Source organism: Castor canadensis, chromosome 4 (assembly GCF_047511655.1).
Source record: "Castor canadensis chromosome 4, mCasCan1.hap1v2, whole genome shotgun sequence".
Taxonomy (NCBI): Eukaryota; Metazoa; Chordata; class Mammalia; order Rodentia; family Castoridae; genus Castor; species Castor canadensis.
In genome coordinates, this window is record NC_133389.1 from 26638044 (window position 1) to 26655340 (window position 17297).

A 17297-nucleotide genomic window follows, 5' to 3' on the forward strand; every position below is an offset into this window, starting at 1 on the left:
CCCTCTTTTAATCCTTTTTATATTTCTATAAAACTGATAGTAATGTCCTCACTTTCATTTCTGACTTTAGTAATTTTATTTCTGAATTTAATGTTCTGTTTTCTTTTTTTTTTTCTTTTATTATTCATATGTGCATACAAGGCTTGGTTCATTTCTCCCCCCTGCTCCCACCCCCTCCCTTACCACCCACTCCACCCCCTCCCTCTCCCCCCCACCCCCTCAATACCCAGCAGAAACTATTTTGCCCTTATTTCTAATTTTGTTGTAGAGAGAGTATGAGCAATAACAGGAAGGGACAAGGGTTTTTGCTGGTTGAGATAAGGATAGCTGTACAGGGTATTGACTCACATTGATTTTCTGTGCGTGGGTGTTACCTTCTAGGTTAATTCTTTAGTGTTCTGTTTTCTTAGTCTAGCTAAAGATTTCCACATTTAATTCAACAAGCTTTGATTTCATTGAATTTTTTTTATATTGTTCTATTGTCTCTTTGAGTTATCTCCACTATAATTCTTATATGCTGCCTTCTGCTTGCTTTGGGTTTAGCTTGCTCTTCTTTTTTTTTTTTTTTAAGTTATCTAAGATGTACAGTTAGGTTATTGATTTGAGGTGTTTCTTTTTAGTGTACATAGACATTTATAAGCTGTCAGTTTATTTTAGCATGACCATCACAACATCCCATGAGTTGGTACTTTTATTTCTGCTTCTCTGATTTCCCTTGTGGTTTCCTTGACCCATTGGCTGTTTAAGAGCATGATGATTTCAACATCTGTGGATTTGCAGGGTTTCCTTTATTGGTTTCTACTCCCATTCCATTGTAATCAGAAAAGAATATTTTGTATGAGTTCAATATTAAATTTACTCTTGTGTACGCTATGGTCTGCCCTGGAGAATGCTGTGTGTACATTAACGATGTGCATTCTGCACTCAGTGTCAACCCACCCAGTTTCATCAAACATACCCTGAAAGACCTAAAAGCATATATTAACTCCAACACAGTGGTTGTGGGGGACTTCAACACCCCATTATCACCAATAGATAGGTCATTCAAACAAAAAATCAATAAAGAAATCCAAGATCTAAAATATGCAATAGATCAAATGGACCTAGTTGATGTCTACAGAACATTTCATCCAACTTCTATACAATATACATTCTTCTCAGCAGCCCATGGAACCTTCTCCAAAATAGATCATATCCTAGGGCACAAAGCAAGCCTCAGCAAATATAAGAAAATAGAAATCATACTATGCATCCTATCTAATCACAATGCAATAAAACTAGAACTCAACAACAAAAGTAAAGACAAAAAACATGCAAACAGCTGGAAACTAAATAACTCATTACTTAATGAACAATGGATCATTGATGAAATAAAAGAGGAAAATAAAAAGTTCCTGGAAGTCAATGAAAATGAAAACACAACCTACCGGAACCTATGGGACACAGCAAAGGCAGTCCTGAGAGGAAAGTTTATAGCCATGAGTGCATATGTTAAAAAGACTGAAAGATCCCAAATCAATAACCTAATGATACATCTCAAATTCCTAGAAAAACAAGAACAAGCAAATCCCAAAACAAATAGAAGGAGAGAAATAATAAAAATAAGAGCTGACATCAATGAAATAGAAACCAAAAAAACCATACAAAGAATTAATGAAACAAAAAGTTGGTTCTTTGCAAAAGTAAACAAGATCGACAGACCCCTGGCAAACCTGACTAAAATGAGGAGAGAAAAAACCCAAATTAGTAGAATCAGGAATGCAAAAGGGGAGATAACAACAAACACCATGGAAGTCCAGGAAATCATCAGAGACTACTTTGAGAACCTATATTCAAATAAATTCGAAAATCTTAAAGAAATGGACAGATTTCAGGATACATATAATCATCCAAAACAGAACCAAGAGGAAATTAATCACCTCAATAGATCTATAACACAAAATGAAATTGAAGCAGCAATCAAGAGTCTCCCCAGAAAGAAAAGTCCAGGACCTGATGGATTCTCTGCTGAATTCTATCAGACCTTTAAAGAAGAACTGATACCAACCCTCCTTAAACTGTTCCACGAAATAGAAAGGGAAGGAAAACTGCCAAACACATTTTATGAAGCCACTATTACACTTATCCCAAAACCAGGCAAAGACACCTCCAAAAAGGAGAACTATAGGCCAATCTCCTTAATGAACATTGACGCAAAAATCCTCAACAAAATAATGGCAAACCAAATTCGACAACACATCAAAAAGATTATTCACCACGACCAAGTAGGCTTCATCCCAGGGATGCAGGGGTGGTTCCAACATACGAAAATCAATAAACGTAATAAACCACATTAACAGAAGCAAAGACAAAAACCACTTGATCATCTCAATAGATGCAGAAAAAGCCTTTGATAAGATCCAACATCATTTCATGATAAAAGCTCTAAGAAAACTAGGAATAGAAGGAAAATTCCTCAACATTATAAAAGCTATATATGACAAACCTACAGCCAGCATTATACTTAACGGAGAAAAATTAAAACCATTCCCTCTAAAATCAGGAACCAGACAAGGATGCCCACTATCTCCACTCCTATTCAACATAGTACTGGAATTCCTAGCCAGAGCAATTAGGCAAGAAGAAGGAATAAAAGGAATACAAATAGGTAAAGAAACTGTCAAAATATCCCTATTTGCAGATGACATGATCCTATACCTTAAAGACCCAAAAAACTCTACTCTAGACATCATCAATAGCTACAGCAAGGTAGCAGGATATAAAATCAACATAGAAAAATCATTAGCATTTCTATACACTAATAATGAACAAACTGAAAAAGAATATATGAAAACAATTCCATTTACAACAGCCTCAAAAAAAATCAAATACCTAGGTATAAACCTAACAAAAGATGTGAACGACCTCTAAAAGGAAGACTATAAACTTCTGAAGAAAGAGATTGAGGAAGACTATAGAAAGTGGAGAGATCTCCCATGCTCATGGATTGGTAGAATCAACATAGTAAAAATGTTGATACTCCCAAAAGTAATCTACATGTTTAATGCAATTCCCATCAAAATTCCAATGACATTCACTAAAGAGATTGAAAAATCTACTGTTAAATTTATATGGAAACACAAGAGGCCATGAATAGCCAAGGCAATACTCAGTCAAAAGAACAATGCTGGAGGTATCACAATACCTGACTTCAAACTATATTACAAAGCAATAACAATAAAAACAGCATGGTCCTGGCACAAAAACAGACATGAAGACCAGTGGAACAGAATAGAGGACCCAGACATGAAGCCACACAACTATAACCAACTTGTCTTTGACAAAGGCGCTAAAAATATACGATGGAGAAATAGCAGCCTCTTCAACAAAAACTGCTGGGAAAACTGGTTAGCAGTCTGCAAAGAACTGAAACTAGATCCATGTATATCACCCTATACCAGTGTTAACTCAAAATGGATCAAGGATCTTAATATCAGACCACAAACCCTGAAGTTGATACAGGAAAGAGTAGGAAATACTCTGGAGTTAGTAGGTATAGGTAAGAACTTTCTCAATGGAACCCCAGCAGCACAGCAACTAAGAGATAGCATAGATAAATGGGACTTCATAAAACTAAAAAGCTTCTGTTCATCAAAAGAAATGGTCTCTAAACTGAAGAGAACACCCACAGAGTGGGAGAAAATATTTGCCAGCTACACATCAGACAAAGGACTGATAACCAGAATATATAGGGAACTCAAAAAACTAAATTCTCCTAAAATTAATGAATCAATAAAGAAATGGGCAAGTGAACTAAATAGAACTTTCTCAAAAGAAGAAATTCAAATGGCCAAAAGACACATGAAAAAATGCTCACCATCTCTAGCAATAAAGGAAATGCAAATTAAAACCACACTAAGATTCCACGTCACCCCTGTTAGAATAGCCATCATTAGCAACACCACCACCAACAGGTGTTGGCGAGGATGCAGGGAAAAAGGAACCTTCTTACAGTGTTGGTGGGAATGTAAACTAGTACAACCACTCTGAAAAAAAATTTGGAGGCTACTTAAAAAGCTAAACATCGATATACCATTTGATCCAGCAGTACCACTCTTGGGGATATACCCAAAATACTGTGACACAGATTTCTCCAGAGGCACCTGCACACCCATGTTTATTGCAGCACTATTCACAATAGCCAAGTTATGGAAACAGCCAAGATGCCCCACTACTTGCGAATGGATCAAGAAAATGTGGTATCTATACACAATGGAATTTTATGCAGCCATGAAGAAGAACAAAATGTTATCATTCACTGGTAAATGAATGGAATTGGAGAACATCATTCTGAGTGAGGTTAGCCTGGCCCAAAAGACCAAAAATCATATGTTCTCCTCCCTCATATGTGACGTTAGATCAAGGGCAAACACAAGGGGATTGGACTTTGAGCACATGATAAAAGCTAGAGCATACAAGGAAGGTATGAGGATAGGTAAGACACCTAAAAAATTAGCTAGCATTTGTTGCCCTCAACACAGAGAAACTAAAGCAGATACATTAAAAGCAACTGAGGCCAATAGGAGAAGGGGACCAGGAACTAGAGAAAAGGTTAGATCAAGAAGAATTAACCTAGAAGGTAACACACATGCACAGGAAATTAATGTGAGTCAACTCCCTGTAAAGCTATCCTTATCTCAACCAGCAAAAATCCTTGTTCCTTCCTATTATTGCTTATAGTCTCTCTTCAACAAAATTAGAGATAAGGGCAAAATAGTTTCTGCTGGGTATTGAGGGGATGGGGGGGAGAAGGACGGGGTGGGGGCAAGGGGGAGAAATGACCCAAGCATTGTATGCACATATGAATAATAAAACAATAAAAATTAAAAAAAAAAGAATGTGTGTTCTGTTCTTGTCAACTGGAATGTTCTATATATGGATGTTAGGTCTTATAGTATTATTTACGTCCTCTATTTATCTTCTGTCATTCTTTTATTGAAGTGGGGGTACTGAAGTGTCCAACTAATATTGGAGAACTGTTTCTCCAGTTTTGTCAATTTTTACTTCATATATTTTGGGGCTTTATTCCTAAGTGTGTGTGTATAATTGTTCTTGGTGAATTGAGTCTTTTATCAAAATGTGCCCCCTTTTGTCTCTGAAATGACTTAATTTCTCCTTCATTCTCAGAAGACAGTTTACCAGATATGGAACTCTCTTGGTTTTTTTCCTCTCAGAATTTTTACTATGTCCTACCACTGCCTCCTAGCCTCCATAGCTACTGATGAAAAATCAGCTGTTAATCTCATTTGAGGATCCCTTGTGACATGTCACTTCTCTCTTGCTGCTTTCAAGATCCTTGTCTTTGAGTTTTGACAGTTTAACTGAAATATGTCTTGTTATGTATCCCTTTGAGTTTACCCTATTTGAAGTTCATAGAGCTTCTTGGATGCATATATACATGTCTTTCATTAGATTTGGAGTGTTTTCAGGCCTTATTCAAATGTTTTGCTGCCCCTTTCTCTTTTCTTCCTGGGACTGCTGTGATGTATGTGCTGGTACATTGCTACCTGGACCCTCAAGATCTATTCATTTTTACTCCTTCTTTCTCCCTCTCAGTCTGGATCATTTCAACTGGCTTATCTTCAAGTTCACTGGTCTTTTCCTCTGCCTGCTTAAGTCTCCTTTAGTGAATTTTTCTTTTCAGTTAGAGTACTTTTTGTACAATGTCTGGCTTCAAATAAGGGGAAAGGAGGATCTTTCCTTCTAAATATTCCAGTTGATGCCACCAAGGAAAACCATTGCATCCTAAGAGATTCTTAAAGCAAGTTAGGCATCTGTGCTAGGACCACTAAACCAACCAAAGTGCACAATCTCAAATTTTTGAAGGACAAGGTCTTACTGCCTGCCCTGGCACCAGCCAGCTACTCTCGGGCTGCCAGCTTCTGCACTGGGGCTGAAGAGGAGGGAGAGATGGTAGCTGGTTCACCCATGCTACTCTTATGAAGATGAGCCTCTCCCTTCTCTCCCTTCCTCTCCTAGCCGTAACGAGAGTCTGGTGTCTCTCAAAGTTCTGATGTAGTTGGTAACAATCACTCTTTGCGCTCCACAGTCACCTCACTGGAGGACCAATCACTAGATTGCCACCCTGTCATTTGATGTGATGTCACTCTTCCCCATTCCATCCTACAGATGAGTCAAACTGTGCATGGAAAGGTCAGGAATTTTCCCAGGGTACTGCCAAGAGCTCAGTCTGTCAGGCTATTTGCCTCTAGAACCTGTGCCCATAACCATTTCACATATGCACAGCATCTGTGCATGTGACCTTCACCTCTTCTTACCTTCTCCCTTACAGGGAACATTGTTAAGTAATGCTGGAATCCAGAGAATGCTCTAAAATCTGATGTCGGACAAGCCTAAGTCAGGCCTCCTTCCAGCCTCCACTGAGTTCCTCAGGAGTAGAGAGACCACATTCTCCTGACCCTCAACTCCTCCCTTAGAAGTCATCCTGTGCTTTTATGCCAATGGGCGCTCATGAGTTTGGTTACACTGACCATGTTGAGACGTTCTAAGTATTTCTGTGGTCTTATTCTTCTCCATAGGCACAACTACAAGAGCGGAGTGACCCTCAGCAGCTGCTGCTAGACTTCAAACACATGTTTCCTGTTCTGTTTCCATTCAATCCATCCTCTCTGACCATGGACTCAATCCACATCCCAGCATGTCTCAATCTGGAGTTCCTCAATGAAGTCTGAAGATGGCATCTTTCCTGAGTCCACTTGATTTCCCAGTGAGAGCAAGAAGGAATACAGTCAAGTGAATTCAAGGATCTGTTCAGTCTGGTAAAAGCAGATCAAATCAGAGATGGAAAGCCTATGGAAAGTGCTAAACTAAACAGAATAAGACACATCTCTGTCATTATTTTTGGTATCTGCTGCTCAGAATAAAAACACTTGAAATATGGAAGTTCTTTTAAGGTTTGATTTCAGTTTAAACAAGTACACATCATAATCTGTACCCACCAAGCAGTCCCCATGGCCATATACAAGGTTCCAGTTCTATAAAATGGAAGGTATCTAGTTTTGATCTTTGCATGTAACTGGAGAATGTCCAAATTAGCATCATATTCAGAGCTGGTATGGTGGCACATACCTGTAAATCCCAGCACTCAGGAGGCTGAAGGAGGAGGATTGGGCATTCTAGACTAGCATGGGCTACATAGCAAAACCCCATTTCAAAAAAACAAAGCAAAAATAGACATATATATATATATATATATATATATATATATATATATATATATATATAAATGTATGTGACATATTGCCATCATAGAACATTTAACAAATAATGGTTGTAATAACCATGAAAATGCCATTTGCTGATATTTCCCTGGGTTGACAAATGAGGTATGGATGAGCTTGTGGTAAGCTGCTCGTAAGGGCAAAAATACAGGCCCAGGCCTTCTGAGAGGCTTCCAAAAGTATTTGCTGATGGTTGGTGAAGCAGAGCCAGTGGTGTAATTGACGTCCAGATCAAACATTTTGAATATTGGTTTCTGAAGCAAAATCAGAAAACCCAGCCTCTAGTATGTGTAATGTTGGGTTTGTGGAAGAGTTACGTTAGAAATGTTGTCTTAGACATCAAATGTGAGAGAGGAAGGGCTGGGGCTATAGCTCAGTGTTAGAGCACTTGCCTACCATGTGAAAAAGAAAAAACTTTATTTCCAGTGCTGTCCAGTCACTTACCAAGTCCACCAAAATTTTCACAAAAAAAATGCATATAAGCCAAATGTTAGCCAAATAACTACTCTTATTTATAAATGTAAAAAAAAACAAGTCTGCGTGAAAGCTTTTAGTCTGTTAATGTCACCAAACCTCCAACAAGAGCATCACATAATGTGCTGCTAATTCCTCTAACTTAAGAGTCCGATTGTTTGAAAAACCTCTAAAACATGATTCAGAATCATTAAATTATTATCCAAAGGTTTGTGTTTTTCGTTGTTTTCTTGTTTGGAAAGAATAAAACAGCTTAGGCCAACTTTCCCTTTTCACGTTATTTTCAACATTTTTCAAACTGCATAAAAAATCATTTTAAATATCTCAGCTATGGAAATACAGATTTAAAAAAGAATATTCAGTGATAATAGAGTAGGCTTAGATGTTTGCTGCTCTTAGAATTTTTCTGTTTTTGAGGGTTTTTTTTTCTACTCCTCAAAAGTAAGCATTCAGTAAGAAAATTCTACATACTCCTTTTTTTTAACTGTATTTTCCATATTAACAACAATATCCTGCTCTTCTCATCAGAACATAAGGTTCTCAATTCATACAAGAAGAGCCCAATATTACATCAAGAAAATGAGATCTGTTCATACAGTGAAAGTAGGATAGCCCCCCATTCCACCACCATCTTGTACTCAGCCACCCAGCTCAGAAGGCTCTTGGGAACACAGGATGCCCCACACTAAACAGCCCTCTGTCTGATGCCCTCAGAGCTCTATGTCCTCAGTCAGTCTCCTCACCTGCTAGGGCCAGAGCAAGGCACAGACTTGGGTTTGTGACAGTGTCCAAATGAGCTGTCATCGGCATTATCCCGTGTGTGGCTTCTCTTGAGTATCTCAGAGCAGTGCCTTCCCTTCCCAGTTCCACAGTCCCTAAAGTCCATGACACACATCTTTCAACCCACATGCTGACTTTGTTTGGAAAGCCAGTTTATAACAGGTTTGTGGCTACCTCCTCTTCTTAAAGTTGTTTATGAAGTATAATTTGCTTTTTTAATGCACTTTATTTGAAGCTGTCCTAAAACCAATATAACCAAAATGCCTTGTTAGAGTGGTAAGCAGTGACTCCACAGTACAGTGGCTCACTGTCCTCCGTCTCACACCTTCGTTCCCTCCACTCTGGGTTGCTACTCTCCTCTCACTGGTAAATCACGAGGTGCAAAGTGCTGGCTAAATAAAAACTTGCCAGTTAGAATAAGGGGGGTGGGGTGCTTGGGAATAGTTATTTATTTAGCCTAAAAAATGGCAGATTAAGTCCTCTTCCAAAAGGTAAAAAAGGGATGTCACTGGAGTAGTTCTTAACTTACAGATTATTGACCAATGCAGTCATTGATTAATGTTTGAGTCTGCCCTATTTAACTCCATAGTTAAAAACTGAAAAGTATCTTTAGGGAAACCCATAAATTTTTGTTAGAATTTTAATTCTCTGTACCTTTTACTTTGTTTTGTTTTCAGTGCTGGGGATCAAATCTCCAGTCTGCTTTCTGAGGTAGTGAACTCTGCACTTTTGAAAGTCAATTTTCAACTTCATGAACTCAGTAATGACTTTTAATTTAAATGACTGAATGCAACACAAGTTTGAACTCTGCACTAGATAGCTTTATTTTTAATATTTAAAATTCAGTTGACACTTCTCACTACGTGCCTTTAGCAGTAACTGAGACAACTGACTTAACTCTTTCTCTGACATAGTGTTGCTTATAGCAAGAATTTCAATGTTCAGTGCAACATCACGGTGGGCTTTTGGTTTGTCTTTTGAAATAGCATTTTAAAAATTACCTTAGAATCAAATCTTAAGTATTACACGGGACTATCTGTTTACCTATAGTAACAGGTGTATTTACACATGACCTAGTTGTCACTAACATTGACAAGCATATTACCTTTGTGTGCTCTCCCGTGCCATCCTAGCTGCAGTTAGAAGGACGATACTATAGGCTTACCTGGCAAGTGGATTAGACCCAAAGGTAGAATTTTTCACACCTTTTCATGGAGCATGTCAATTAGAAGTTTCTTTCCTTGATTTGTCCAAGTACTAAATTTTAAGACCTTTTTAAAAACTAGAAATTAGGAAAGTTTAGGAAAAAGAAATCTACCAACTCATCAAATATTTACTAAGAGCCTTAATGATTGCATTAAGAATGACAGTAATAAATCAGAACCCATTTCTTTTTCATAAATTGTTTTCAAAGACTTGATCTAATTCTAAGGCAGCAAGGGTACACAAAAAGAAGCATTTGTGTAATGCCAACATAACTAAGTGGTTACTACAGTGTGACGGCATAGGGCAGGACCCTTTCATTTCCCCTCACAGAATATTTGCAGTTGGTTTCCAAAATTAATTTGCTGCATGAACCAAATAGCAATTTGCTTTTTGTACACATTGGTGCCATGAGACAATTAGAGGCCAGTGCCAATGATAAACATAGGACTGGGTTTTTGTTATTATAAAGGTCATTATATAAAAAAGATTTTTTTCCTTAAAATTTTTTCTAATTCTGATAAAGGGAATCAATGAGGTGAGATTAAGCTACTTTCTAAAGTGACACTGTAACCAGATAATTCAGATGTGGACATAATATTTTGCCATCAGCTGATGTGTAGATGCATTTCCTTCCTGAAGGAGTTCACATCATAGCCAGGGGTAAATGTAACATTATAGAAGAAATACTGCTGATAAACATATTTTTCCACTTTGGACAAATCTGTAAACTACACCTTTGTTTATAGAAAAATGCTTGTAATAGCCACTGTAACAGCTAGCTGTGGATAAAAATTTATGGAAATAAATACTTTTGAATAAAGTAGTGTGCCAAATCTAAACGAGATTTAAAACTGAAGCTACACATTGAGAAGTTTTTTTTTTTTTTATTGCTTTCTTGAGTAATGCCTTCCTAGGGCCTGTATTACAACATGCATGATGATTGCTTAAACCAGGGGTCAGCATACAACAGTCCTAAGTTGGGGGTAAGGGAGTATTTCTCAGATGGTACTCTTAGACACCCATCATTAGGAATGACTACTGAAACAGAATGGTCACAATGGGCTGGAGGTATGGCTTGGTATGTACCAGCTCCTGGCTCTATTCCCAGCACCACATTAATAGATACCAATATATATTCTAATAACAAAATATATATTCTACTATAAAATACATATATTCTAATATATAATTGGAATATTCTAATTTCATACTAATTTCACAATGTATGGCTTAGTGAGAAGTTGCTTCTGAACCCAACTTCCAAGCTAAGGATAGAGTCCCCTTTTTTTTCTGGCGTCTGAGCAAATGCTTTCACTTCAGGAAAGCCTTCACCTCATATTCAAGGGGATCCAAGTCTGTCTTTGCTGCCTCATCAGGAAAACTAACTGTATAGTCAAATTTCACACAAGATAAATTAACTATGGCTGCAGGTGTGGCTTAAGTGGTAGAGCACCTGCCTAGCAAGCTTGAGGCCCTGAGTTCAAACCTTAGTACCACAAAAAGACAATGACCCAGGCCCATCAGATGGACCTGGGACTGGAATTCCTCATGGGGCAACTCAATATTTAAAAAAAAAAAAAAAAAAGGATACATTACCTAGTAGCAGCTAAGAAAGACACAAGACACACATCCAGAAACTGGTCTGACCCTTGAGGTAGGCCTGGGTTGTTAGAAGTTGGCCTGGTGCTCCCTGCTAGGCTCATGTCATTCTCCTTCTGCACATTAACAAGCCTATAGTATACCAAGCTCAGACATGGCCACTATGTGATGAAATGAGACGAAACAGGACCACTTCATAATTTTGTCTAGGTATAGGTAAGATCACTGTGCAAACCATGCAATACCAGCTACCATGAGAGACTGTGGCTTCTCCACCACGTGTGGCTTTAGCCTAGCTCTCATCTGCCCTCTTCCTAGGTAAGGTTACAGTCAGGTGGCACATAATGACATTTCTATCAACAGACTACATAAACAATGGGGTCTGGTAAGACCATATTGCCCAGTGACACATGACAGTCTTAGTTTGCCTAAATCTACTCTATGATGTTTGCACAATGAAGAATTTGGGGGGGACCATGTCCCCCATTGTCAAGGAACACATAACTATATTCAGATGCCCATCAAAGACTTGTCCCTACTTCTGGTCAGCATCCAATCCAGAGTTAACCCTTGCTTCTTTGGATCCTCTTCAAACCACCTAACCAAAGGCTAAATCCTAACACCACCTTCCTGAGGTACCTCCCAGTTCCCTTCAAAGGTATACCCAATGTGTGCATTCTCCCATGTTCAGTGATCATTAAGCCCAACTCTTTCGACTACTGGTGTGTTTCTGAAGGTGTGTTGCTGAGGGCATATACACAATGGTGTCTTCGTCCACCAACATTAGTGTTTTACAGAGAAAAACACTAATACTTCCAAGGAAGTATCAGGATTGTGCCTAAAGTTATATTACTAAATGAACTTTTTTTGTCAGTGCTGGGGATTAACACACACTCAAAATTCTAAACAGGGGAGTTCAGCAAATCAGTGGCTGTATTACTTTCTGTTTACATTTCATTTCTTTCACCTTGTATGGCAATTTGAACTTCCTTTTTTTAAACATTTCAATTTTTTTTATATTATTGTAGTGGGATACATTGTGACATTTACAGAAGTTCTTAAAATATATCATAGTTGAATTTCATCCCCTCCATCATTCTCCTTTATTCCCCCTCCCACCACTCCTGGAATAGTTTCAACAGGTCTCGTTTTTCCATTTACAAACACATGCACACAATATTCGCACCATAGCAACTTGAACTTTCTAAAGAGTAGGTATTTGTTGCAAGGACAAAACCACAGCCAAGATAATATTTGTCTTTTAATGAATAAAAATTGACGTTCTCACCAAGGTAGATTAACAGCGAGCACATAAATAGCTTTCTCTTGTGTCACTGTTTCAGATTCATATGCTTTTCTTCTTTTTGAGACAGGGTCTTGCTACATGGCCCAGGCTGGCCTCAAGCTCCAGTTCCTCCTGCCTCAGCCTCCTGAGTACTGAAGTTACAGGTGTTGCACCACCACACCCGGTTTCATATGCTCATTTAAAAGTTTGTCCTTGCCCCTGCTGACTTCACCAACTTTCTATTACTGAATCTTCTCCAAGCATTGTTGACTAAGCTGTTATCATATGTGTTACAGGGAAGCAGGAAAGTTGTGCAAGCATGGAAAAATTACCCAGAAATGTGGGAGGTAGGACTAAGGCTAGACAATTCTGAAATCTTGATAAATCTTAGCACTAAAATTTTTAGATTTATGACAGACTCACTAAAATTTCCAATCTAAAAGTAGCATTACTCCTTCCTCCTTTTCTCCCCAAAACAAGTACAGAAATAAATATATATTGCATTTCTTGTTGTTTGAAAATGGAGTGTTCTTTATTTTCATTGATAAAGATAAGGGTTTTTTAAAAAATATTTAATGGGTTTCATCATGACATTTTCACACATGTATGTAATGTTATTTGATCATATTCACCCCCCCCATTACCTTTTCTTGTTCTCTTTTTCCACTGGTTGCCTTCCTCTTCCCAAATTCTCCCCCTTCTATTTTCATCTCTTTTGGTTTTTGTATTCTTCCCACACACACACTTGGGCTTCACACTTGCAAAGCAGGTGCTCTCCTCCTTGAACCACACCTCCAGTTCATTTTGCTCTGGTTATTTTGCAGATGGGGTCTCACAAACTCTTTACCTGGGCTGGCCTCAAACCTTGATCCTCCTGATCTTAGCCTCCCAAGTAGCTGGGATGATATTCGTGACCCACCAGCTCCTGGCTTGTCCTTTTTGTTTTGTTTTTCATTGGTACCCGAGTTTGAACTCAGGGCCTCACATTTGTTGGCACACGCTCTACCACTTGAGCCACGCCACCAGCCCCCCTTCCCTTTTTTTTTTAAGTCTAAATTCTACATATGAAAGAAAGCATGCCAGTCTTTGAGTCTGGCTTAACATGGTATTCTCCAGTTCCATCCATTTTCCTGCAGATGACATCATTTTCTTTATTCATACCTTAATAGGTACCTAGGCTGATTCTATAACTTGGCTATTGTGAATAGTTCCACAATAAACATGGAATGTGCAGATGTCTCTATTGTATGCTGACTTAGATTCCTTTGGATATATACACCCCGGAGTGATATAGCTGAATCATATGTGGTTCTATTTTTAGTTTTTTGAGGAAGGTAATATTGTGTTTCTAAAATACTGAAAGCTAAATGTCCACCAGTAGAAAAAAAAATGGGTATGGGTGCGGCTCAAGTAGAGTGCTTACTCAGCACACGGGAGAGGGAAGGAGAGTAGAAAAATAAGTACACCTCGTGTGATCTTCACCTCGTGTGACGCTCACCTCGTGTGAACTTCACCTCGTGTGACGCTCCATGTCAGACCTAATAAGTTAGCGTTGTAAGCTGTGCAGCTGCCCATATAGTTATATAAACATGAAAAGGACTCAATACTTTAGAAAACACTTTGTTTCAAGTAGCAGACTCCATACTTTTTCTCCAGTTATTTTGAGATTAGATCAAAAAGAATTAACCTAGAAGGTAACACCCACACACAGGAAATCAATGTGAGTCAATGCCCTGTATAGCTATCCTTATCTCAACCAGCAAAAACCCTTGTTCCTTTTTATTATGGCTTATACTCTCTCTACAACAAAATTAGAAATAAGGGCAAAATAGTTTCTGCTGGGTATTGAGGGGGTGGGGGGGAGAGGGAGGGGGCGGAGTGGGTGGTAAGGGAGGGGGTGGGGGCAGGGGGGAGAAATGAACCAAGCCTTGTATGCATATATGAATAAAAAAAGAAAAAAAGATAAAAGGAAAAAAAAAGTTAAAACCTACAGAAGAGTTGTAAAAATTGAACAATGAATAACCATGCAGATCATTTAGACTTCTCTTGCTAACATTCTGCCACATTTGCTTTTTCTTTCTCTGCCAGTTACTTACATGCAATTTTCTGAGTCACTTGAGTTAGTTGCAGACATCATGATAATTCACCCCTAAATATTTCTATGTGTATCTACAAAGAACATGGGACACTTTCCTACATAATTACAATATAATTATCATAATCAGGAAATAATATACTTCTGTCTCAAGGATAATTTATATTTTTAAGTTTCCCCAATTACATTTAATTGTTACATTTCTAGTCCCCTTTGATACCATTTTCAACCTTTTTTTATGACTGACATTTTTTGAAGAATTCAGGTCCTCCTGTCTGGGGGGTTGGTACCAGTGGGAGGGGAGGATATAAGGAAAGGGTGTAGGAGGGTGAATTCAATGGAAGTATTCTGTACTCATGTATGAGACTAGAAAAATGAGACCTGCTGAAACTATTCTAGTAATGGAAGGAGGAGGGATACAGGAGAAGTATGGAGGAGGTGGATTCAACTCTGATATATTGTAGTAACTTTGGAAAATGTCACAGTGTACCCCCAAGTACATCAGTAAGAAAGATAAAAATAAAAAATAACTGAAAAAAAAGAATTCAGGTCAGTTGTTTTGCAGAATGTTTCAACTGGATTTGTCTCATTATGGTTAGACTCAGGTAAGACATTTTTGGGAGAAATGCTACCTAGGTAGCAATGTTCTCGCTGCAACAGGGCCAGTGTGTTCGCTGTTGGTGATGTTAAAGCATGATCTTTTGGTTAAGATAACACCCACAAAATTTCACCTTTGTACCAGTTCCTTTTCCCATACCAAGACTAGGTAAGCATCCACATTCATATTTACAAGTTTTAATATATGTTAATCTTTCACTCAGTGGTTTTAGGATCTACTCACTGGAGCCATTTTTAGTAACAGAAAACAGTAAACTTGGAAACACCTGTTGATTGTGATTTGCAGAATGAATGGGAAATTCAGATGCCTATCTGAAATATGTGGAGGGCAAACTGAATAGAGGACTACATACAACAGTATATGCGAGTGTGAAGTTCCTCTAACTTAAGTTTTGTTTTTGTTGTTTTAAATAAAATTTTTACTAGAATATATTCATTACACATGATTCATAATGACAATTCCAAATAGGCTTATATTGTACATTGGTTAGATCATCCCTATGGTTCCTCCCCCACACCCCTCCTCACCCCATTTAAATCAATTGCAAGAGGTTTCTTTGTTCTAGTTCATGTAAGTATGAAGTCCATCAACCATATACCCTCACCTTAATCTCCTTCATTCACCCTCCTCCCTCCCAGTAGTACCCCCCGCCCCCCCCCCACACACACTGTACCTCTTTTACAGTCCTGTCTTGCATTATTATTTAAGTTGATGTGCAAAGAGGTGTCTCAATTTGTTCCCACTGTGGGTATACTTAACTCTGGTCTGTTCAGTCCTTTCCACTACTCTCCCTTACCCCTTTACCTCACATCCCCCATTTTTCAACAGCTTTCAATACACATCCTTATATCCTCCCAACTTCAGCTTTGCACTTAGCTGCGTGGAAACTTTGTCTTTTAAAGAACCATGAAGAACACGAAGGAGTGATTAGGGAAGTAGGGTTACACTGCCAGGGATGAGGTGCACAGTTCAAGGACCAACTGCCTCAACATGCACCTAATCCTTCGAGGCAGTTTAGGTAAAAACTGACTGCCTGGAAGCTGTGGAGGGTTGGAGTTTTATCCAATAGGTTGGGGTTGCTAGGAGGCAGAAACTGAGGCCCTCCCTTGTGGGTCCTCCCCAAATGATGCGGCCACTATGCAGAGGCTGCCTGGGTGTGGGACAGCTATGCCTGCACATTAGATCTCTTTGCCGTTACCCCTTTAACCTTGACATGGGGAGGGGGCCGCATAAGGGTAAAGAGCCCTTATATTAATCAGCCCCATAAGGACATAGGGCCATTATCTTAATCCATATCCGGGCCATCTGGGGATTTTAAGAGTTTTGTATTCCTGGGCATTTATTTCCCCGTTCCTACCTATCTGCACACAAGTTTGATGGAAGGATAGATGGGCATTAGCAAATATATGAGCGTTCACTGTACAAGCCTTTCCACTTTTCTGCATGTTGAAAAGCTTTCACCATAAAAAGTTGAATCTAAAAAAAAAAAAAAAATAGTGAACACTACAAGAAGGCCACCAAAGCGTTAAAAAAGCAGGACTCTAGGGCAGGCAGAGAAGACAGTGGCACGCACGGCCTTGCTCGCACCAATCCACCCAAGCCCCAGCCTCCGCCCTGGCCGCCTCCAGCTCGCCCGGCCTCAGTCGTTAGCACACTCCATCGCCTGGTTCCCAGAACTCAGATCGCACACTTGTCACGTCATCATCGGCAGGGCTCCCAGCTGCGGCGGCAGGGACATCCCTCCCCTCCCTCCAGCCCAGCCTCAACCTCCCTCCCTCACCCCTCACTTCCCCGCCCCGGGTCCCCTGGTCCCACGTCGCCTGTCACGTTTTATAATCCTCTCAGGCTCCAGGCGAGCAGCGCCGCCCAAGCGGGGCCTGATCATATAAGGAAAATACTGCGGGCTCACAGGGGACTGCATGGGGGACACAGGAGCGCCTGGCCCCACTACACTTTCTG

At 39.2% G+C, this 17297-nt stretch overlaps 1 protein-coding gene and 2 non-coding genes across 6 annotated transcripts in view; 1 reads left to right on the forward strand and 2 right to left on the reverse strand.

The window, feature by feature from the left end:
- The window catches only part of Myo5b (myosin VB), a 327773-nt gene extending 319812 nt beyond the window's left edge, over positions 1-7961 (forward strand). For all 4 annotated transcript variants that reach the window (XM_074069843.1, XM_074069844.1, XM_074069845.1 and 1 more), the window contains one exon: positions 6579-7961. In XM_074069843.1, coding sequence (XP_073925944.1) covers positions 6579-6731 — 153 coding nt within the window. In that variant the 3' untranslated portion in view covers positions 6732-7961. The remainder of the gene's footprint in view (positions 1-6578) is intronic.
- A 9011-nt stretch (positions 7962-16972) lies between these two features.
- On the reverse strand, positions 16973-17049 carry LOC141422912 (small Cajal body-specific RNA 18). Its single transcript, XR_012447613.1, has one exon.
- Positions 17050-17132: 83 nt separating this feature from the next.
- On the reverse strand, positions 17133-17273 carry LOC141422978 (small Cajal body-specific RNA 17). The gene has a single exon (XR_012447660.1).
- Between the last annotated feature and the right edge of the window lie 24 nt (positions 17274-17297).